We start from the raw sequence: 25459 nt of genomic DNA on the forward strand, positions 1-25459 counted from the left end.
GAAAATGTTCACATTTTATGTTTAAAAAATTCTTGCTTGAAAGTTCTCAGTGAGTGATTTCTAGGCTCAGCACTGACTTTTTTAAAAATTGAAATATAGTTGATTTACAGTGTTGTGTTAGTTTTAGGTATACAGCAAACTGTTTCAGTCATACATACATATGTATTCTTTTCCATTATGGTTTACTGCATGACACTGAATATAGTTCCCTGCTATACAATAACACCAGCATTTTTAAAGTATTAGATAAGTAGCTAGTTATTAAGGAAAACTTCTTACCAGTTACACTGTAAAATTAAAATGTATGAGGTAAATTGAATCCATCAAATTATGAGTCTTTTAGCTGATTTAGGGAACTGTGCACTTGATTACTGACTTTAGTCTGTAACTTAATTGTAGATTGCTTTTTTTTACTTAGAAGACATTTAAATAAAAATTGAACACAAAATTGAACCAGAATTTACCAAACTGTGTCAATTTTGAAGCAGCAGAAAACTCTGTGATAAGCATGCTTTCTCAAAGTAATATATACTTCTATAATAAATAATTATTTTATATTCTAAAGTCTTCTCACAATTTACCTAACAAAATTTCCATCACATTGTAATGAAAGCCTTTCATTTCCTAAAATTGTTTGACGAGGGAGGTTATCTTTTTCTAATCTTTGTATATTGCTTTTGAGATATGTTTACTTTGTGTGATATTTTCTTCTTTTACTGTTGCTGTTGTTCAGTCGCTCAGTTGTGTCTGACTCTTTGCGACTCCATGGACTGCAGCACGCCAGGCTTCCGTGTCCTTCACTGTCTCCTGGAGTTTGCTCAGACTCATGTCCATTGAGTCGATGATGCCATCCAACCTCATCCCTATATTTATTTATTTAATGTAAAGATGTGTGTACATTACAAATACATAAGAATTTAATCTAGAAAATTTTACAGGTTTTTTTTTTTTTTTCTTTTCTTTTGGCTCCACTGTCTTTGTTGTGGCTCCTAGGCTCTTCATTGCTGCATGCGGGCTTCTGTCTTGTTGTGAAACAAGGGCTCTAGAGTACTTGGGCTTGATAGTTGTGGTACCCTGCATGTGGGATCTTAGTCCACCCACCAGGGATCAAACTCTCATCCCCTGCGTTGTAAGGCAGATTCTTAACTGCTGGATCATCAGGGAAGTCCTATCAAATGTTTTTTAAAATATACTTTTGAGGCCCTGTCCAAGTCATATGCTTAATGAATACTTTCTTTTTGTGCATTAGTATATTCATTTGTTTTTTTGGACATTTCATGAGCCTATAACATTTAAGAGGAATTTTTAGACTTATGTTTGTTTAATTATGAGAATGTATTAAATTTTACTAGACTTGTAAAGATAAGATTTTTTTCTTTATAAGTATATTAAATTTTTAAAAAAAATTTTTAATGAAGAATAATTGCTTCACAGACTTTGTAAACATCAACATGAATCAGTCATAGGTATACATACGTCCCTTCCCTCTTGGACCTCCCTATCATTTCCCTCCCCATCCCACCCCTCTAGTTTGATATAGAGCCCCTGTTTGAGTTCCCTGAGACATACAGCAAATTACCATTGGCTATGTGTTTTAAATATGGTAATTTAAGTTTTCATGTTATTCTCTCCATGCATCCCACCCTCTCCTTCCTCCCCTCACCGTATGTCGATAAGTTTGTTCTCTATGTCTGTTTCTTCATTGCTGCCCTCCAAATAAATTCATCTTTCTAGATTCCATATATATGTGTTAATATAAGATATTTATTTTTCTTTTTCTGACTTACTTCACTCTGTATAATAGGCTCTAGGTTCATCCACCTCATTAGAACTGATTCAGATGCGTTCCTTTTCATGGTCAGGTAATATTCCATTGTGTATATGTACCACAACTTCTTTATCTATTTATCTGTCGATGGACATCTAGGTTGCTTTCATGTTCTCACTATTGTAAATAGTGCTTCAATGAACATTGGGGTACATGTTTCTTTTTCAATTTTGGTTTCTTCAGGGCATGCCTAGGAGTGGGAATGCTCAGTCATATGGTGTTTTATTACTATTTTTTAAGGAATTTCCATACCGTCTTCCATAGTGGCTGAATCAATTTACATTCCCACCAACAGTGCAAGAGGGTTCCCTTTTCTCCACACTCTCTCCAGCATTTATTTTATGTAGACTTTTTGATGATGGCCATCCTGACCAGTGTGAGGTGATAGATATCTCATTGTAATTTTGATTTGCATTTCGCTAATAATGAGCGATGTTGAGCCTCTTTTCATGTGTTTGTTAGCCATCTACCTGTGTATCTTCTTTGGAGAAATGTCTGTTTAGGTCTTTTTCCTACTTGGTAATTGGGTTGTTTGTTTTTCTGGTATTGAGCTGTATGAGCTGCTCGTATATTTTGGAAATCAATCCTTTATCAGTTTTCATTTGATATTATTTTCTCTCATGCTAAGGGATGTCTTTTCACTTTGTTTATAGTTTCCTTTGCTGTGCAAAAGCTTTTAAGTTTAATTAGGTCCCACTTGTTGACTTTTGTTTTTATTTCCATTGCTCTAGGAGGTGGGTCACAGAGACTCTTGCTTTGATTTATGTCATCCAGTGTTCTGCCTATGTTTTCCTCTAAGAGTTTTATAGTTTCTGATCTTACATGTAGGTCTAAAATTATGAAATGCTTCATGAATTTGCATGTCATCCCTGCACAAGGGCCATGCTAATCTTTTCTGTATTGTTCCAATTTTAGTATATGTGCTGCTGAAGTGAGCCCTAAAGACAGAATTCTTGACACTATTTTAACTGAAAAAAGTTGAAAATATTTTTTACTTTAAGGTTCTTTGAGAGTTAAAAAGCAATAGAATTAAGGCCATTTCAAGAAGAATTTTTAAAAATTCTTTTCTAAATTACAAATGTAATAGATAATACAAAATCACATGGATCAGAGCCTTGTATAACTCAATGAAACTATGAGCCATGCTATATAGGGCCACCCAAGACAGATGGGTCATGGTCTAGAGTTCTGACAAAATGTGGTCCACTGGAGAATGAAATGGCAGACCACTTCAGTAGTCTTGCCTTGAGAACCCCATGAACAGTATGAAAAGGTAAAAAGATAGAACACTGAAAGATAAACTCCACAGGTCAGTAGGTGCCCAATATGCCACTGGAGGTCAGTGTAGAAATAACTGCAGAAAGAATGAAGAGACGGAACCAAAGCAAAAACAACACGTAGTTGTGGGTGTGACTGGTGATGGAAGCAGGGTCTGATGCTATAAAGAGCAATATTGCATAGGAACCTGGAATGTTAGGTCCATGAATCAAGGCAAATTGGAAATGGTCAAATAGGAGATGACAAGAGTGAACATCGACATTTTAGGAAATCAGCGAACTAAAATGGGCTGGAATGGGTGAATTTAACTCAGGTGACCATTATATCTACTACTGTGGACAAGAATCCCTTAGAAGAAATGGAGTAGCCATCATAGTCAAAAAAAGAGTCCAAAATGTAGTACTTGGATCCAGTCTCAGAAACGACACAATGATCTCTGTTCATTTCCAAGGCAAACCATTCAGTATCACGGTAATCCAAGTCTATGCCCCAACCAGTAATGCTGAAGAAGCTGAAGTTGAATGGTACTATGAAGACCTACAAGACATTCTAGAACTAACACCCAAAAAAGATGTCCTTTTCATTATAGGGGACTGGAATGCAAAAGTAGAAAGTCAAGAAACATCTGGAGTAACAGGCAAATTTGGCTTTGGAGTACAGAATGAAGTAGGACAAAAGCTAATAGAGTTTTGCCAAGAGAATGCACTGGTCATAGCAAACACCCTTTTCTAACAACACAAGAGAAGACTCTACACATGGACATCATCAGATGGTCAATACCGAAATCAGATTGATTATATTCTTTGGAGCCAAAGATGAAGAAGCTCTATACAGTCAGCAAAAACAAGACCAGGAGCTGACTGTGGCTCAGATCATGAACTCCTTATTGCCCAATTCAGACTTAAATTGAAGACAGTAGGGAAAACCACTAGACCCATTCAGGTATCACCTAAATCAAATCCCTAATGATTATACAGTGGAAGTGAGAAATAGATTTAAGGGACTATATCTGATAGACAGAGTGCCTGATGAACTATGGACGAAGGTTTGTGACATTGTACAGGAGACAGGGATCAAGACCATCCCCAAGAAAAAGAAATGCATAAAAGCAAGATGTCTGTCTGAGGAGGCCTTGCCAATAGCCATGAAAAGAAGAGAAGTGAAACGCAAAGGAGAAAAGGAAAAATATACCTATTTGAATGCAGAGTTCCAAAGAATAGCATGGAGAAATAAGAAAGCCTTCCTCAGTGATCAGTGCAAAGAAATAGAGGAAAACAATAGAATGGGAAAAGACTAGAGATCTTGTCAAGAAAATTAGAGCTACCAAGGGAACATTTCATGCAAAGATGGGCTCAATAAAGGACAGAAATGGTATGGACCTAACAGAAGCAGAAGATACTAAGAAGAGGTGTTAAGAATACAAAAAAGAACTGTACAAAAAAGATGTTCACAACCCAGATAATCACGATGGTGTGATCACTCACCTAGAGCCAGACATCCTGGAATGTGAAGTCAAATGGGCCTTAGGAAGCATCACTACAAACAAAGCTAGTGGAGGTGATGGAATTCCAGTTGAGCTATTTCAAATCCAAAAAGATGATGCTGTGAAAGTGCTGCACTCAATATGCCAGCAAATTTGGAAAAGTCAGCAGTGGCCACCAGACTGGAAAAGTTCAGTTTTCATTCCAATCCCAAAGAAAGGCCATGCCAAAGAATGTTCAAACTACTGCACAATTGCCCTCGTCTCACACACTAGTAAAGTAATGCTCAAAATTCTCCAAGTCAGGCGCCAACAATATGAGAACTATGAATTTCCAGATGTTTAAGCTTGATTTAGAAAAGGCAGAGGAACCAGAGATCAAGTTGCCAACGTCCGCTGGATCATTGAAAAAGCAAGAGAGTTCCAGAAAAACATCTACTTCTGCTTTATTGACTATGCCAAAGCCTTTGACTGTGTGGATCATGATAAACTGTGGAAGATTCTGAAAGAGATGGGAATACCAGACAACCTGACCTGCCTCTTGAAAAATCTGTATGCAGGTCAGGAAGCAGCAGTTAGAGCTGGGCATGGAATAACAGATTGGTTCCAAACAGGAAAAGGAGTACATCAAGGCTGTATATTGTCACCCTGCTTATTTAACATGATGCAGAGTACATGATGAGAAACCCTGGGCTGGAGGTAGCACAAGCTGGAATCAAGATTGTTGGAAGAAATGTCAGTAACCTCAGATATGCAGATGACACCATCCTTATGGCAGAAAGCAAAGAACTAAAGAGAATCTTGATAAAAGTGAAAGAGGAGAGTGAAAATTTTGGCTTAAAGCTCAACATTCAGAAAACAAAGATCATGTTATCCAGTCCCAGTCATTCATGGCAAATAGATGGGGAAACAGTAGCAGACTTTATTTTGGGGGGCTCCAAAATCACTACAGATGGTGACTACAGCCATGAAATTAAAAGACGCTTACTCCTTGGAAGGAAAGTTATGACCAACCTAGACAGTATATTAAAAAGCAGAGATATTACCTTGCCAGCAAAGGTCTGTCTCATCAAGGCTATGGTTTTTCCAGAAGTCATGTATGGATGTGAGAGTTGGACTGTAAAGATAGTTGAATGCCGAAGAATTGATGCTTTTGAACTGTTGTGTTGGAGAAGATTCTTGAGAATCCCTTGGACTGCAAGGAGATACAACCAGTCCATCCTGAAGGAAATCATTCCTGAATGTTCATTGGAAGGACTGATGCTGAAGCTGAAACTCCAGTATTTTGGCCACCTGATGCGAAGAGCTGACTCATTTGAAAAGACCCTGATGCTGGGAAAGATTGAAGGCAGGAGGAGAAGGGGATGACAGAGGATGAGGTGGTTGGATGGCATCACCGACTCAATGGACGTGAGTTTGGGTAAACTCTGGGAGTTGGTGATGGACAGGGAGGCCTGGTGTGCTGCAGTCCATGGGGTTGCAAAGAGTAGGACACGACTGAGCGACTGAACTGAACTGACTGAAAACAATCAGATGTATTAATTTGATTGTAAAGGTTTACATATACTTGTCAAGATTTATATATACTTTCAGACTTTCACTTGTAGTTGTATAAGTACACATGTATATTTGAATATACATGATCTTTTTTTAAGTTAAATAAGTTCATATTAACAAATCATAATTTTCCTTTTTTTACTTTCCTTTTTTGGACTTCCCTTGTGGCTCAGATGGTAAAGCGTCTGCCTGCAATGCAGGAGACCGGGGTTCAATCCCTGGGTCAGGAAGATCCCCTGGAGAAGGAAATGGTAATCCACTCCAGTATTCTTGCCTGGAAAATCCCATGGATGGAGGAGCCTGGTAGGCTATAGTCCATGGGGTCACAAATAGTCGGACACGACTGAGCAACTTCACTTTTTTTCACTTAATTTATTGTGTTCATCCTTCTATTTATGTTGATATTTTTAGGTTATTTCCAATTTTTTTTTTCCATTTATTTTTATTAGTTGGAGGCTAATTACTTTACATCATTACAGTAGTTTTTGTCATACATTGAAATGAATTAGCCATGGATTTACATGTACTCCCCATCCTGGTCCCCCCTCCCACCTCCCTCTCCACCCGATCCCTCTGGGTCTTCCCAGTGCACCAGGCCCGAGCACTCGTCTCATGCACCCAACCTGGGCTGGTGATCTGTTTCACCGTAGATAATATACATGTTTCAATGCTGTTCTCCTGAAACATCCCACCCTCACCTTCTCCCAGAGTCCACAAGTCTGTTCTATACATCTGAGTCTCTTTTTCTGTTTTGCATATAGGGTTATCGTTACCATCTTTCTAAATTCCATATATATGTGTTAGTATACTGTAATGGTCTTTATCTTTCTGGCTTACTTCGCTCTGTATAATGGGCTCCAGTTTCATCCATCTCATTAGAACTAATTCAAATGAATTCTTTTTAATGGCTGAGTAATATTCCATGGTGTATATGTACCACAGCTTCCTCATCCATTCGTCTGCTGATGGGCATCTAGGTTGCTTCCATGTCCTGGCTATTATAAACAGTGCTGCGATGAACATTGGGGTGCACGTGTCTCTTTCAGATCTGGTTTCCTTGGTGTGTATGCCCAGAAGTGGGATTGCTGGGTCATATGGCAGTTCTATTTCCAGCTTTTTAAGAAATCTCCACACTGTTTTCCATAGTGGCTGTACTAATTTGCATTCCCACCAACAGTGTAAGAGGGTTCCCTTTTCTCCACACCCTCTCCAGCATTTATTGCTTGTAGACTTTTGGATAGCAGCCATCCTGACTGGCGTATAATGGTACCTCATTGTGGTTTTGATTTGCATTTCTCTGATAATGAGTGATGTTGAGCATCTTTTCATGTGTTTGTTAGCCATCTGTATGTCTTCCTTGGAGAAATGTCTGTTTAGTTCTTTGGCCCATTTTTGGATTGGGTCATTTATATTTCCAATTTTTTTTTTTTAAGGGGTTAATATACCTTTTTAATTTTAAATATTTTTAAGGTTTAAAAATTATATTTCCAATTTTTTTATATCACAAATACTGCTATAGTTTTATATCCATATATATCTATAACTTTTCTTGCTTGTCCAAGTATCTTCGTAGGACAGAGTTTTAGAAAGTGATACTGCTAGGTCAGGATATTTTTGCATTCAAAATTTTGATAACTTATCAATAGAAATCTCAAGTTTATGTTACTATACCTTCCTATCAACTGTTTGAAAGGGCCTCACACCTTTGTTCTTTTGGTCAGTTTCATAGTTTGTGTTCAGTCAATATTATCAACAAGTTGTGTGGTAGTTCTTTATAAATGATATAAATTAGTTGTGTGTTAATTTTTCAAGTTTTTATTTTGCCTTAATTTTATTTATGGTGCCTTTAATTATATAGAAATTTTTATTGAAAATAAACATGTTTAATATCAAATTTACTAATTTTTTACTTTATAGTTTTCGTGATTTAGTCTCATGGTTAGAAAATCCTCCTTAACATCAGCAATAGAAGAATACTACATAGTATAATAGTACTTTTCAGATTTCATTTAAGTCTACCTGGTTTTTATTTTTGTAAATGGTATGAATTTGAGATCTTACCTAATTTTCAAATAGCCAACTTCTGAATAGTGTTTAGGAGATAAGCTCTCTTATCTCCATTGATTTGAAGTGTCACCTTTGTCATATATTGAGTTCACAAATAATCCAGGATCTTGGGGGCTCTATTATATATCCTTGATAGAATTATTTTTCTGTGCAGGTGTCATACTGTCATACTGTAATCGTAATTGGATAGCAATTGTAATTGGATAGCATCACAATGTCTATTTTTTCTCTTATTGTGCAATTTTTCCTGTTTTTTTTTTTTGTTCTATAAGTTTTTGTTGGCTATTTTCCTCTCATTTTCAGCAGTAACAGGTGGTGATATCAACAAAGTTTTCTGTTACTGATTCTTCACTGAATCTAGAGAGAAAGATTTATTGGCAGCCTAGACCAACCAGATTGTGAGCTCTGTAAGGACAGGAGCTAGGTTTTATTCCTTTCTGTCTGGCATGTTTAAAAACATAATAAATGTAAAATATGATAATTTATTTTAATTTACCATGTTTACCCAGAAAATGGTTCTAGGTGGGTGTTCAATCAAAGGAAGAAACTTTGGGTTGCATTGTTTGTTGTAATATTAAAGAATATCCCCTTCACTACTGCTAAGAATATCAATAGATAGATAGGGTCTTATACTGTAGATCTGATGCTGTAATTATACTTTGATAGAAATCTCATCCATTTTTTTACTGTAAGCGTTAAGTTATATTTGGAGTTAGGTAGAGGACAAATTAGTATTATGTGAATTGTAAAGATGAAAAGACTAAAACATAGGTAGTTATGAATGGCCTTTTGACATTAGTGGCAAAATTGAAATTGTCAGCCTTACACATGCATTTTGCCCTAGATAATAGTGTTTAGAAATGTAATTACAATTTATACATTTATGCTTCTTCTTCCCCTGCACCATATAATTGATGCACACTGAAGGAATTGGCAAATTGTCAACTGCTGATGGTAAAGCCTTTGCAGATCCTGAGGTACTCCGAAGACTGACATCCTCAGTAAGTTGTGCACTGGATGAAGCTGCTGCTGCACTGACACGGATGAGGGCGGAAAACAGTCACAATGCAGGACAAATAGACACGTATGTGTTTAATGACTTCTGCTGAGTATTCAATTCTATATCTGATTTTCATTTTAATGAAATTACTTACTCCAAAGGTTATAGTTGAAACTCTAAACTGACCACCTGAGTAATAATAAATGAAATGGGTTGCTAATGCAGTAATCTAGGTCCTTGCTACTCAAACATGGTGCTTGGAACTAGCAGCATCAGCATCACCTGAGAACTTACTAGAAATGTAGAATTTCAGACTTGGATCTACTGAATCAGAATCTACATTTTAACAAGAAACATGGGCTGTTTGTATGCACATTAAAGTTAGAGATTCACCGATTTTGTTATTCATTCTGCAGTAAAAATTTTATTTAGATTTTCATCTTCTATTACCTCTACTCACCTCACTATTACCGAGTAAAATTCTAAATTTAAAATAAATACGTCTTTGGGAATCATTACATTAGTTTAAAAACTGTGCATCTAATGCTTTATATAGTTTATTTAAAACTTAATATGACATGACACTATGTTAGGACATTTTGAAAGATAAAAATGACAGCTGTTTTCACATTTACTTACTGCTTTCTGGCTTGGTGCACATACATGAAAAATTAGCATGCAAATGTTCAGATAATTTTTTTCTTATAATATCAGCATTTTTCTTTGTATGACTAACTGTATATATTTAATACAATTCATTATCATAGGACCTTGAGTTTTTCTGTGTTGGTTTGTTTTCAGTCGCAGTCTGGCAGAAGCTTGTTCTGATGGGGATGTGAATGCTGTTCGTAAACTGCTAGATGAAGGCAGAAGTGTAAATGAACATACTGAAGAAGGAGAAAGCCTGCTGTGTTTGGCTTGTTCAGCTGGGTATTATGAATTAGCACAAGTAAGCAGAAGTAATCTTTAGTGGTCAGAATTGTGGAAGGTTTTGATGTTTTATTTATTTTTATCATTAATGAAAAATCATCATTAGAGACCACGGTCTTTCCTTTTGGGCAGTAGGTTAAATAGAAACTGATACATAATTAATTTTTGTTCTCTGTGCATGTACTTGGCATGGTCCATTTTTTCTGCCACTTACTCAAAAATAGTCCTAGTGAATGAGAGACACATAGGGAAAAAAAGGAAAAAAAACCACATGAGATAATATTAATAATAGTAAATTTTAAACGTGCCATTAGAAATAATATACAACTATAATGGAAAATGTTGATTTACTTTTATTCCATCTGGATTATCCCAATTCTTTTTAGTTTGATTTTTTTCTGTTAGATCAATATTGGGAAATAGCCATGTGTTTACCAGTTAGCTTCTGTCTTGTGAATAGGTTTGCTATTCTCTTGCTGGATAATCCTAAGCATAATACAATTTTTTTGACAGTAGCAGTTAAATTTTATAATTGGATAGTTATGTGATTACCTATTTTACTTAAAGATTAATATGTAATGGTATTGTAAAATATAACATCTAACCAGTGTTTTGAGCAGTGAACACTAGCATATTTTCCCCAAAGGTTATTATTTTTATTTTTACTTGTCTCCATTCTGAAAGAGTATCTTCCCAGATTCAGTATAATAGTACCTAGAGTACTATTAATTGGAAGAATTGACAGTTTCTCTCTGTGTGCCTATGTGTTTTAAAGGTATTGCTTGCTATGCATGCTAATGTTGAAGACAGAGGGAATAAAGGAGATATAACTCCCCTAATGGCGGCATCCAGTGGAGGTTATTTAGATATTGTGAAATTGTTACTTCTTCATGATGCAGATGTCAACTCACAGTCTGCAACAGGTATGTCGAAAATAATGTGTTCATTTGAGGAAAATAAATTGATATGAATAACTAGGGACAGTTGGTTGTAAATATACAGAAAAATCGTAGCCATTGTTTAGAATCTCTGAGTAAAATATAGATTAATTTGTTCCCTTCAGAAGTCTTTGGAATGCTCTTACATTCTGTTTGATCAGGATTGATAGTTTTTCTGCTGGGGACAATTTCTTTGCCACAATGATATATAATGTTTAAAGAGGCAAATTTATGAACTGTATCTTTCACAATTCTTTGTCTCATTTAAATACCAACTACCTTGTATATATTAACCTGAGAGTCAAAACCTTACAGTTTTTTACGTCAAGTGTACAGAATGCATTTACTAATCAGGTATTTTCCTGACAACATAAAAACTACTTTAGTAAGGTTCTTTATAACTCTTGGTCATATGTCTTGAGTTGCAGTAAATATACATTTAGTAATGAGATTCTTTAATCTCAGGCAAGCACGTGGTTTAAAAAAAAACAGTTTCAATAATGAAAGCATATCAGTGTTCTATTAAGTGACATTTGAGTATATGTTAGCATACTTAAATAAATGTTAAATGCAACCTAATTTACTTTTAAATGACCACGACTTCTTAGAAGGGATTGTAGGTCACTTTGCTGACCACTTTGCCATAGTTGTAGTAAAATTAATATCCTTAATGTCTGAGACTGTTAAACAGTTGAATTCTGAACAACTTTGGTTTTAAAATGATAGTTTTCTTGCTGAACCTTTAAAACAGTCTTCTTCAGTCTCATACTATTGGGTAGTTAAACCATTTCCCTACTCCCTTTAATAATAAAAGTCCTCAAAACAAATCAGGAAAGAAATAAGTGGCAGATCAAAGAATAATGACCTTTTAAATAAATTTTTATTTTGAAGGAGTTCACTTAAGCTGAGGGAGATTTATTTCTGTCTCCTTGGGTTCTCATAAATGTAGGCTAAACATATATTTCAGAAAGAAAATTTATCTAGAACAATGAATTGTCTTATGAATAAATGTATAAAGATAAAGAAGAGGTAAAAGAAAATTAAGAAATGAATACACATAGAAAATGTTAAGTGTTTCTAAGTTGTATAGTGTTGTAAGAAAAAGCAATGCTTTGAGTGATGTATTAGAATATTTTATTTTAAAATATATTGAATTAATTTTTCAAGATGACAGTCTTATTTTACAAGCTAAGGAAATATGAAGAGAGGTAAATTGGCCCATTTATAATAAACCTTTTAATTAGTGATAAAATTCAGATGATGCTTCTAACCAATACAATGAAAAACGAGATAATAAATCTAGTGGTTTATGTAAGGTCATTGAAGTGATGGAGCTAGAGCAATAGTATAGTAGGAATTGTGTCAGTTTTATCATAATTTTTAATTTCTTTTTGTTAGGCAACACTGCATTAACTTATGCCTGTGCTGGAGGATTTGTTGATATTGTGAAAGTGCTACTTAATGAAGGCGCAAATATAGAAGATCATAATGAAAATGGACATACCCCCTTAATGGAAGCAGCCAGTGCAGGTCATGTGGAAGTTGCAAGAGTTCTTCTAGATCATGGGGCAGGCATCAACACTCACTCTAACGAATTCAAAGAAAGTGCTCTTACACTTGCATGCTACAAAGGTATTCTATAAATGTATATATCTTTTATAGGGTTTTTTCATAGTAACTTTGAATATTTAAATATTTGGATACTGAGTATGAATTAATTTTGTATTGCCTATGCTTTCCCTGTGCTATAGAATTATCTAGCTTCTAAGACATTATGTAGAAAGTCCATTTTAGCCTATATTTCCTATAGTACAGTTTCATAGTAAATGTTTTCTTATTATTTTAATTCAAAATTTATTCAACTAGCTGTAAAGTCAACCAGAATTCTTAGCACAGACTTAGAGGGTTTCATTCTTTAATAACTTTTGTTTTATATGATTTTTCCAATCTTTATTTCAAAAATAATACACACTCAAATAATAATAGTCACATGATATATAAATCCTAAAAAACAGAATAGTGTAAAGAAATTTTACAATAACATATAATGTTACCATCTAAATATTTAAAAAGCATATAAACAATATTTTAGTGACTTCCAGTGTGTTTTTTAGGTATATTTATAAACAAATGTATACACACTTGACTCTTAAAACATGGGTTTGAACTGCACAGGTTCACTTACATATGGATTTTTTTCAATAAGTATGTACTGCAGTACTAAACAGTTCAAAGCTGGTTGAATCCTCGGATATGGAACCATGGGTACAGAGGGCCAACTGTGATGTGGATTTTTGACTGTACCCTAACCCTCCACATTGTCCACAGGTCAAAATGTATATATACATTTTAAAAACTAAATGGCCATACTCTAACACTGTTTTATAGTCTGCTTATTTTATTTAGCAATACATCACTAACACTTCCCCAGCTTAATAAGTATTTTTGTAGTACAACTTTTGATATTCACATGGTATTTCACTATTTTAATTAGGGGTAGATTTGGCTGCTTTCGTTACAAAACCTAAATTAATAGTGATTTGAACAAAAGAGAAGCTTATTCTCATTTATATAAAACAATTCTGGGAATTCTCTGACAGTCTAGTGGTTAGGACTCCATGCTTTCACTGCCGAATGCCAAGTTCGATCCCTGGTAGGAGAGCTAGGATCCTGCAAGCAGCGTGGATTAAAAAAAAATTTTAAAGTTACAAAAATAGGCTATCTAGAACTAAAAAGGAAGTTCCATTTTTATTAAGATATCAGCGTTCTGGTTTTCTTCTCCACCATCCTAGTATGTGGTTTCTGTTTTCAAGGTTACCTATTATCTATGCTCAAAGATGGTAACTAGGGCTCCAGCAATCCATATTCTAGGAAGGATGCAGAGGGTAAGGGCAAAATGAGGAATGCCTTCCAACTTAGTAAGTTACCTTTAAGGAGTCTTCCTGGAAGTTCTGCCTTGTAAGTCCCTCCTGCATCTCATTGGCTACACATAGCAGCAAGGGAGGCTGGAAAATGTAGTCTTTTGGTCAGGCATGTTGCCACTGAGATGAAATCAGGATGAAAATGAAAGAATGGATATTGGGTAGGGAATTAGCAGTCTCTGCCAAATACATCAAATGGATGCACCATAATTGCCTATTGTTGGACACTTGAATTGTTCCCAGTTTTTCACTATTATTAAAAACACTGTGATAACATCCTTGTGCAGACATCTTTGCCTAATCTCTGATTATTTCCTTAGGATAAATTCCTGGAAGTGGAATTGCTGGGTCAAAGGGTATGGACATTTTTAAGGCTTTTGATACATATTGCCAAATTGCCTTCTAGAAAGGTTGAACCAATTTACACTCCCACCAGCAGTGTTTGAGAGTGCCCTTTACCCCACCCTACACCCTCACCAACACTGGGTATTATCATTCTTTTTAATATTTGCCATTTTGATAGTAAAAAATGGTGTCTCATTTTAATTTGCATTTGTTTAGTAGGAAGGTTTAATATATTTTTCATCAGTTTAATATTCATTTTCATTTCTTTTTTTTGAATTGCCATTTCATGTCCTTCATCCATTTTTCTACTGGAGTGTTTGTCTTTTTCTTATTGACTATTAAGGCTTTTTATATACTAAATGTATCAAGAAGGTTGAAATTATTTTAAATGGAGTTTTCTGTGCCTGCTCATTGCCACAGTGAGTTTATGGTTATTATTTTAAAGCTTTTTTTCTGAAAAATATGATCCAAACATACTTTACTTGGCATTCTGTTTTATTTCAGTGTTTTGATTTATAGTTTATATAGATTGATTATCAAAGTATAAGTATTACCATTTTATTGCTTTACCTAGCTTGAATTAATGTGCTTTGGACTAATTTGATCTTTAAAACCTAGATAAGACCTTGATGAGAGCCTGCTTACTATTTTGGATTGGCTTTGTAGAATTGTTGTTGATTTATTGAATGCAAAATAAGTTCTTTTATAAATTTTTGTATAGACATCTGAAAGAAAAATATTTCCCATTTTAATGCTTATATATTAAATTGATAGTTCTTGAGAAATATAGTTTTAAAATTTGTTTTCTTCTTTTTTTAAGGCCATTTGGACATGGTTCGCTTTCTGCTTGATGCTGGTGCAGATCAAGAGCACAAAACAGATGAGATGCACACTGCCTTAATGGAGGCTTGCATGGTAATTTTAAATTGCACTTGAGATTATATGGGACGAAAGGGTCATATATGTATTTAAGCCTTTGAGAATTATTACTATTTTTTGGAAAAATTATTATGAGATGGTGAAGAATCTGAAAATTTTGTACATTTTTAGGAACTGAAGGGGTTGTGTGCAGTGTTTAGCTTTTCATAGTAAATCTACTGATGTAGGAAATCATACAAAAGGCAAGCTTAGCTATGTTATTTCCAGCACACTCATGTACTTTTATTTTCTTCCCAACTTTTTCATCATGTTAAAATACACATATGATAAATATAATTAAGAGGATTACCACCACCTTACTGTTTTCCATGGCAGTATATCTTCTAGAGAAATGTCTGTTCAAATCCTTTGTCATTATTGAATTAGCTTGTTTTTGGTTGATGAGTATTATTAGAAGTTCTTTATATTGTCTGGATCTTAATTCCTTATCAGATATATGATAAATATTTTCTCTCATTTCATGGACTGCCCTTTTACTCTGTTCATAGTATCCTTTTGTGCACAAAAGTTGTGCTTTTGTTGGGTTTTTTTTTTTTTTTTTCATTTATTTTTATTAGTTGGAGGCTAATTACTTTACATTATTTTTTTATGGTTTGTTTTTCAAAAGTTCATTTCATCTATTTTTGTTGTTGTTTCCTGTGCCTTTGATACCGTATCCAAGAAGTCATTGCCAAATCCAGTTTCATGAAGCATTAGTCCTGTGTTTTCTTCTAAAAGTTTTATAGTTTTAGCTCTTTTATTTAGGTTTTTAATCCATTTTGAGTGAATTTTTGTATATGGTATTAGGTTAAGTGTTAAATTTCATGCTTATGCATGTGACTATCTGGTTTTCCCAGCATCGAAGTTAGAAAGACTGACTTTTCCCATTTGAATCAACTTGACACTCTTAAAGGAAAAACGTTGTCTTATTACACCATGATCTTAAATCTACACTCGCACTTAAATTTTTTTAAAGGAAAAACGTTATGTCTTATTACACCATGATCTTAACTCTACACACGCACTTAAATTTTTTTAAAGGAAAAACGTTAACTTGACACTCTTATCAAAAATTATTTGATTTTACATGCAAGGTTTATTTCTAGTCTCTCTATTCTGTTTCATTGGCCTGTATGTTTGTCTTTAAGTCAGAACCACAAAGCTGTAATTATTGTATCTTTGTTTAAGTTTTGACATCAGGAAGTATGAGTCTTCCAGCTTTGTTTTTCTTTTTCAAGTTGTTTTTGGCTATTCAGGGTTCTTTTAGATTACGTATGAACTTATGATGAGCCTTGTTTTTGGTTTCATTGATTTTTCTCTGTTTTTCTATTCTTTTTAAATTTTATTTATTTATTTTTGGCTGCACTGAGTTATCATTGCTGCACACAGGCAGTGTAGTAGTTGTTTTGAAGTTCTTTTCTTCTATCTCGTATATCTGATTCAATTATGGGTCAGTTTTTATTATTTTATTTCTTGAGGTCTATCACCTTTTCTTGTTTCTTGATATGTCTAATTGTTTTTTACTGTAAGCCATATGCTGTAGATGATCCCTTTTCAAGGCTCTGGATTATCCTGTCTGTCCCTCTTTTAAGGCTGTTACATTCTGTTCTATCAGGTACTTAAATTACCAGTGAATCACCCTGATCCTATTGAGGCTTAATTAATTGCAGCATCACTTTTACTCCTAGATCCTTAGCTCTTTGGTCCTAAAGATGTTCACTCTTTGTTTAGGCTTTATTTCCTTGGGCCATGGTTTGGAAGATGCCTAAAGAGAAAAAGTTACAGTGAATGTAGCACTTATCTCATATGCTTCCTTCTTTCAGTGATTATAACTCTTAACCCTAGCTTGGTTGCTGTCCAGTGCCTCTAGTAGTTTTATCCCAGTTTTTATAGTTGTTTATGATAGGAGGGTAAGTCCAATCCCAGCTACTGCTCATGGCTAAGACTGAATTCTTAGAATAATTTAAAAAAAATCTAATAATGATATTAGGCCTTTAAGAGTGGATTTATTATTATTTTATTTATTTATTTATTTTTGGTTGCTCTGGGTCTTCAGTGCTGCACGGGCTTTTTCTCTAGTTGAGGCGAGCAGGAGCTACTCTGTAGTTGCAGTGTGTGGGCTTCTCATTGTTATGGCTTCTCTTGTTGCAGAACATGGGCTCTCAGGCACGCTGGCTTCAGTACTTGTGGCTCCTCAGCTCTAGAGCACAAGCTCAGTAGTTGTGGCACATTGACTTAGTTGCTCTGTCATGTGGGATCGTCCCAGACTAGGGATCGAACTCATGTCTCCTGCATTGGCAGGTGGATTCTTTACCACTGAGCCATCAAGGAAGCCCAAGAATTGATTATTCTTAGTACATTGTTAGATGTCCTGGGGCCTGGGGGAAGTGGGAGGAGGAATGGGGACTTAGTATTTAATGGGGACAGAGTTTTATGTTAGGAAATTGAAAAATTTGGGAGATAGATCATGATGAGAGTTGCATAACAATGTGAATGTATTTAGTGCTGCTGAACAGGACAGTAAAATATGGTCAAATTTTTTTTTTAAGCGTGGATTATTTTTTAATTTTATTTTCGTATTCTTTTTTTCTTTGTTAGAAATAATAATGTTCATTAATATTTAAAAAGTTCTTAGCACAATTTCTCTGTTAAGGTCTGTGCTCTAGATATGTTAGCAGAATATACAAAGAATCTTCAAAAATTAAATTCATACGAAACAGTGTCTTGGGAACCTAAAGAAGCTGGGTACAATAGTAGTTCCCAGATTTGTGGACACTCATAAACCCTTATTTTCTTTTAAATTAAGTGTATATTTCAAACACCAAATAACTCAGTATAGTAATTTGGTAAAAATGTGTTTTATTTTAATGTGAAGTATTTGTTCACATTAAAGCTAAAGTGATTATAACTAACTTATTCAGTTAAGTATAATAAAACTCTAGATAGATACTGAAACCTAATATTTAAGGTTTTTTTCATTAGTTCTTCAGTAAAAGAGTTTAGCAACCTTATAAAATCTTATTTTTCTACTCTCTCTACTTATCATTAGAGATATTTGGGTCATTTTTTAAAATAAAAAACAACATACCAGCTCTGTCTTTATTTGCCACAGGAGTTAAGACCCATAAAATTTTGAAGCAAAGAATTTGAAACTAAAGAAATGTATTTATGATGATAAAGGGGTAGAATGAATACCTCCATGAGAATATTTTGTTAATTGCCTGTCTATGCAGATAGGCTCATGGTAAAATTATTTACAAGTGAGTAATTTTTGCATCTTTGTAAAATTCTTTGCCTTATTACAGCAAGCTAGTGATGAGAAAAAATATAGGATAGTATCAGTCCACAGGGATTTACCTTGGTGATATAATCCCAAGTGGTAATGACTTCACAGAATTTGTTGTTATTTTTCCCCTCGGTCTTTGTTTCTTAAATAGATCTAACACAATTTCTACAGTTAAACATGACCCTTAAGTTTGAGGCTATAGCTATATTTGACCCTGGCTGTAGTATAAATAGTAATTATTTTATTTTGAGTTACTGTTGACTATGGATTTAATAGGTTTTTTGAACTTCAGAGAATGTAGAAATTAAAAATTATTTGAAATTGTAACTGTATGTACCAAGTCTGATTCTTGTGGAAATTTTGGGGCTTACTCTGAAGTAAGGTAAAATAATTTTAATGTACTTTTGATAAGACAGATTAAAAATCTTCTCAGATGGGTATGATAATATATATGCATCTAAGCTGCCTCTCCTTCCCTCCTGTCTTTCCACAATCTGTAGCTTTTCTTCTCCCACTTAAAAAATATCAAAACAAAAATTCCTTTCTTCTTGTTTTACTTCTGAAAATCTGCAGGATGGACATGTAGAGGTAGCACGTTTGCTTTTGGATAGTGGTGCTCAAGTGAATATGCCTGCAGATTCATTCGAGTCGCCGTTAACACTGGCTGCCTGTGGAGGACATGTTGAATTGGCAGCTCTACTTATTGAAAGGGGAGCAAATCTTGAAGAAGTTAATGATGAAGGATATACTCCTTTGATGGAAGCTGCTCGGGAGGGACATGAAGAGATGGTGGCACTACTCTTAGCACAAGGTAAAATAGTTCTACTTCTTTAATTAAAAAAATGAATTTCCTTTGAATTTTTGTGTCAGTATCCCTGAAGTTTATTACAACTAAGATATTGTTTGCATTGATGATAAAATAAGTTTTCAACACCCTGGGTGGAACACCAGAAACAGAAAAAATAAGAGATAATTATCAGAAATCAGAACACTTTATTGTAAGTCTTTTGTAACTATAGTTTTATCTATTTTTATGCTTTCCCCAGGAGCGAATATAAATGCTCAGACAGAAGAAACCCAAGAAACTGCTCTGACGTTAGCTTGCTGTGGAGGTTTTTCTGAAGTTGCAGACTTCCTGATTAAGGCAGGGGCTGACATAGAACTCGGCTGCTCCACACCTCTGATGGAGGCTTCTCAGGAGGGACACCTGGAGTTGGTTAAATACTTACTGGCTGCTGGTATGTGGCTTTAAAATCGCCTTTTATGGAGAAGGAAATGGCAACCCACTCCAGTATTCTTGCCTGGGAAAGTCCATGGACCGAGGAGCCTGGCGGGCTGCAGTCCATGACTGAGCATGTGTGCACGAAGGTGGAGGGAGATAGGTTGGTAACAATAAACTGGTAGAACTTAAAAAAAAAAAAAACGCCTTTTAGAGAAAGAATTTTATATTGCTTTTCATAACTTTAACAATTAACTCTTATTTTTTTCATTTCTACAAAGGCTAAAAGATAGCTCCACAATTTAACTCTTGTCTTAGGCTTTTAAATCTCCAAAAATGTCTTTTTTAAAAAAAACAAGTTTTATTAAGTAGTTAATGTTTGCTTAGTGATGGTAAGACTTCCCATTGGCCTTCTCTTTCCATTGAATGATTTGTGGTTTCTGAAGGGGAGAAATTAGCTCCTTCTACAGTCTTTCAGTAAGAGAATATAGGGATGACATAGAGGTTTTAATTTGATAACCTCTATAACATTTGATAATATCATTTCTTCTCAAAAAAAAAAAGAATGAATGAAAAAGTGGAAATTTTTTTGGCAGAAATATTTGGTCTTTATATAAAATAATTTGTGCTTTATATATTGTGAAGCAATAGTAAGAAATCAGTGTTTTTTACATATAGTTTTATATAGAGCAAGAATATATGAAAAAATCGATCCAGGCATATATAAACCTTTACATTTCCTTTGAAAGTAATACAGATTTTTTAAATTCATGTCTAATAAATTGTTTAAAATTTGATGTATAAGGAAATTAATGTATAAAGGGAAATGAAATATTAGCAAAACTTTATTGATCCTTGTTGGGCTTTCACTGTTAATTTGATTATAACCAGCATCAATTTTTCTTTTGAATTATTATTAAAATAATTTATTAATCCAGATCATTAATGGTTTGAATGATTGTTTAGATTTTGAACCATTGCACAAACCAACCATACAAGCTGACCTCTTCCTTGTCTCAAAAATTATTATTTGCTATAGATAGTATATGTATGTATATTATTCAGTTACTGTTCTCTCATTATTTTCTGTAATGGTCTGTGTCCTATTCAAGAGTCTTTCTTCACCAGTCTTCATTCTTCCCACATCCCTCTAAGTAGTCATGGTATTGTTAAGGGAGTTTTAAAAAAAAGGAATAAATAATGTTAACTAAGAAATCACTGGATACCAGACATTCTGCTCAGCTCATGTGTTATCTCTATTAATTACCATTGGCCACTGCACACACACATCTTATAGATATAGAAACAATGTACAGTCATTGTGTACATAGCTTCCCTAAGCAAATCAAGCTAATAAGTGACAGGGCCAATATTCAAACTTAGAGCTCATGACACTGTCTTTTCTATCATGTCACCATTAATTCTCACATTTAGCAACTTTTGCTAATTTGAAGTGGGTAGTTTCTGAAACTGTTTTGTGGCTTGAGAATCACATTTTAGTAATCATAAAAAGTATTCATAAAATTGTCTCAGAAGAAACTAAAACTGCCAATATGATTTCTAAAAACTGATATTTTTTGTTTTAGTAGCTCTTTTATTTCTTAGAGTATATCTTACTGGGGGTATATAGACAGACTATTATAGTTTTTAGTTGTTTAGTGTAGCTTCTTTCTTTATGGCTAAAAGCATTTTTTCAAAGCATATTTAAAGGAAAATTAGGATTCTTAAAATATATTCTGATGTTTTCATATGTAGAGTTTATGAGTTTCACCAAATTACAAAATTAAATTATCTAATATAATTTTAAAATCACAGAATAAATGTGTAATTTTTTTGCTTGCCAGGTGCTAATGTTCATGCTACAACAGCAACAGGAGACACGGCTTTAACCTACGCTTGTGAAAATGGACACACGGATGTTGCAGATGTTTTACTTCAAGCAGGGGCCGATTTAGTAAGAGATTTTTAATTTCACATATTTTTGTGTGAATGTTAATTCCTTTATTTTTAACATTTAGAAAACACTAGTAAAGCAAATCAGTAGTTTGCATGCTTTATATAAAATAACTTGAAAATCTGGCTACTTGTTCTTAGTTGTTGCATTTATTAAATGTATTTGAAAATAATTTTTAAAAGGGCATACTGTTTTTTTCTAGGTAAAACCATTTATTTCTTTCTTCCTCTCACTCCAGTCCTATTTAACATTCCTGAACCTTTTTAACTGCCCTGTATGAGATATATAAATGCAATGATATGTTTACAGAATAGAATAACCTTTCAAATCATTAAGTACTTTTCTTTTGTTTTTCTAATTAGTTAGACATTTAAAATACAGCTACTGTCATCTTCCTAACAACATTATTACACCATTTCATTCTTTTTCTATTCTTTTAATATCTTCTATTTTGGCTTTTTAAAGTTTCAAATTAGATGGCAGCTTCATAAATGTAATAATCCTTACAACTGTGGGAAATTGTAAAATAATATCCACTTGAAGGTTTATACTTCTTGCTGAAATGTTTGCTTTTTGAGAGAGTATTTTAAACTGCTTTCTGGAGTTTCTTCCACAATTCCTTTATGTATTTTAAAAAAATTTTTGTGAGGCATACATAGTTATAAATGTTGTAGGCAATCAAATTTACTAATTTCCCTTATATAGAGAAAACTTTCTAAGTATTGTCTTTTAATCCATTTCTTGTAACAGCAGTTCCTCCCAAAATCCCTCAGAACATTGTTGGAAAATAATTACTAACTAAAATAAGTATATAATGTAATCATGCTGTTTGTTTGTCATGATTTCTACTACTACTAAATATGGGAATGAACACTGGCATTCATTCTCATTCATGAGGTTCTGCCAGTTAGAATTTCTAAGAGGTGTAATTATTGTGTTTGAAAATTATGACAGGTATGTTAAATAGATCTTAATCTTCTGCCTTCCTTAAGAGTTGCTCTGGGTCATCTATAAAAATTAATAATTGAAGTATTTGATCACTTGAAATAAATAGGATAGAGCATAAAAACTTAGATACTATAAGCAAATTTAATATTCTTATCCTCTGAATTCTTATAAAATTCATTGTTCTTCCATTTTTCCATAGCAAAGTCACTTCCTTAACTTGTTTGCTAGGAGTTCTTCTAAAAATATTAGATAGGAAAAAGAAAAATTACTTGTTAGATTGGATGCATGGGGCAGGTGCTCAGGCCTGGTGCACTGAGGGGACCCGGGGGGATCGGGTGGAGAGGGAGGTGGGAGGGGGGACCGGAATGGGGAATACATGTAAATCCATGGCTGATTCATTTCGGTGTATGACAAGGACCACTGCAGTGTTGTAGAGTAGTTAGCCTCCAACTAATAGGGATAAATGGGAAAAAAAAAAAAAAGAAAGAAAAATTACCTGTTAAATGCAGTATAAAGTATAGCAAAACTTACTGATTTTGATAGTTAAAAATTTTTTATGAAATATTTTTAAATGTCTTACAGTCTTCTGTAATTCATTCAGTTGCTTGTGATTAAAGTTCCTTAGAAGAATTTCATTCAACAAGCAGATAGATTTTCATTTGTCATACTGTTTTACATTCAAAATATAAGATTAAAAAATGGCTTAGATAAATATTTATCTTAAATACAGAGATTGTAATGCTGTTATTCTAACATAATTGTTTTCTATTTTTTAAACCATCTTGTATTCATATTTATATGTAATTATAATTAAATTATAATTTCCAGCTGTGTGTTCCATCATAATCTTTTTCTTATTGCTACATAGTCTCTATTTATAACTTGTGCATAATACTCCATCAAGTTGATGAGCCATCATCATTCACTTATTATTGAACTTTTACTTTTTATATTTCACTGTTGTAAATTATTAGATCTAATAATTTCATGTGCATAACTTTTTCCTTTTTTCTACTTTTGAATTATTTCATATATAATTTTCCATTTAAAAAAATGTATTCCTGTTTCCTGCTTTTGCTGTCTAGGGAGAGATATTTCAATTTTAATATTATTTTCCTGATTGTAAAAAACAATTCTTGTTCTTTATAGAAAATGTGGAAAGTATGGAAAAGTATAGTAAGTTTGATATTTAAAACCTTTAAGTAATTTCAGGATTTACTATAAGCCAGAGGTGGGCAACGAATGACCTACTGAAAAACAGGAAGTGAATAAAGCAGGCAGATCAGTCCTTGAATCCTGAGGAAAAAATGACTGATAATTCTTGCTAACTGGACCTAAAAAGGCAGCATCTTTCTTGTCCTTCATTATTTTCTGTCATCTCCTAGTATCTGTTTAGGACTGTGGATTGGAATTGGAAAAACTCTATGCTCCCATTGCATGGAGTAGAGATGTTTAACATTTCTGGATCCCATAGATGTGTTCTCGATGTCTAGGTTTGGTAGTTCTTTAAGTTAAATAGTATTTTTCTTTTTAGAATCTTCATTTTGTGGGTAACTGTTTTTACCTGCAGTTTTAAATAAGAACTCACAGTTCAGTCTTTGAAACACAATCTGGACTAACCTCATGTTTTCTTAGATTTTTAGAGCTTAACTTTGCCACAATTCAAAGCTTTGTTATTATATGTTTTTTAAAGGAGCTTAAAAGCCGTTGTCTCTCATTCTTTAAAATATTCTGTACCAGAATCAGTATGGTAATTATAGTGTTATAAAAATGTAATGCAACAATTTGAATTTCTTTTTATTGTTTTCTGAGATGAAACTGAGAGTTTTTAAGGCTTTTCATTCTACTTGTGTAGGAGGTATACTTTGGAACTTAATTTTAAAGGAAATCTAGACAGTTTCTTACTTAATGCTTTTAAAAAAATCTTCAGCCAGAACTGATGGTATACTTGAGCATTTTCAGGTAGATCCTCAAAATATGTGCATGTTCTCATTTGAATCTTAGTTATTTGAGATTTCATTTTTTCTTGTTTTAAAAATATTTAAAATGAAAAAGTATTTATAGATATTTTTAGTAAAAAGAAAAACCACTGAATGTCCATCATATTTAGAAGATTATGACTTGATATGTAACTTATCTAACTGTAATAATTACATAAATGTCAATAGTCCCATTATTAAAAACCTTTGAATGAGATTAGTAGTCTTAAGTAAGCCATTTAAAATGTTCCTTTTAGAAAGCAAAAATTAAATGAAATAAAAACTGTCCATTAATTGCAGAGTTTTTTGAAAATTCTCCCTATTAACATGCAGAATCATTTTAACTACTCAATAAGCAGAGAGCCTTGAACAAATCACCTAATCCATATCTTCCTGCTATTTGCACCTCTTGTTACCACTGTAATGGGAATCATTGTATATTGAAAGATAGTATTCCTTTATGTGCTTACTTTCTCAGCACAGCATCTTTTATTGGGCCCAAATTTGTTTTTAGTATTTGATATAATGACAGGTATAATATGATGTAAATCCATTGTAAGAAAGTTTTTATTAAAAATCATTAGCATTCTGTAATATATTTAAAATCTAAAAGGAATTTTTTAAAAAAGAGAAGATACCTGCCTTTGAAAACTAATCTTGTTTCTCTGAAAAGAAATATACTATCAGCGTCCTTACAAATTTGCTACTCAATTACTTGGCCAAAAATAAGCAATAAATACCATTTCAAAACTGAAGTTGAGGGACTCCCCTGGAGGTCCTGTGGTTAAGACCATGCTTCCACTGCAGGGAG

At 33.6% G+C, this 25459-nt stretch overlaps 1 protein-coding gene and 1 non-coding gene across 5 annotated transcripts in view; one reads left to right on the top strand and one right to left on the bottom strand.

The window, feature by feature from the left end:
- The window catches only part of ANKHD1 (ankyrin repeat and KH domain containing 1), a 107219-nt gene that overhangs the window by 27063 nt on the left and 54697 nt on the right, over positions 1–25459 (top strand). For 3 of the 4 annotated variants that reach the window (XM_020880634.2, XM_020880637.2, XM_020880636.2), the window contains exons 3-10: positions 9138–9294; positions 10012–10159; positions 10916–11063; positions 12477–12710; positions 15165–15259; positions 19122–19359; positions 19595–19786; positions 21612–21721. In XM_020880634.2, the coding sequence (XP_020736293.1) occupies positions 9138–9294; positions 10012–10159; positions 10916–11063; positions 12477–12710; positions 15165–15259; positions 19122–19359; positions 19595–19786; positions 21612–21721 (1322 nt within the window). The remainder of the gene's footprint in view (positions 1–9137; positions 9295–10011; positions 10160–10915; positions 11064–12476; positions 12711–15164; positions 15260–19121; positions 19360–19594; positions 19787–21611; positions 21722–25459) is intronic. The other variant, XM_020880638.2, reaches the window with a different exon arrangement.
- LOC139034518 (U6 spliceosomal RNA) lies at positions 2661–2767 on the bottom strand. The gene has a single exon (XR_011487064.1). It is a non-coding gene; the product is annotated as a U6 spliceosomal RNA (small nuclear RNA).

Source organism: Odocoileus virginianus, chromosome 3, assembly GCF_023699985.2.
Source record: "Odocoileus virginianus isolate 20LAN1187 ecotype Illinois chromosome 3, Ovbor_1.2, whole genome shotgun sequence".
Lineage (NCBI taxonomy): Eukaryota > Metazoa > Chordata > Mammalia > Artiodactyla > Cervidae > Odocoileus > Odocoileus virginianus.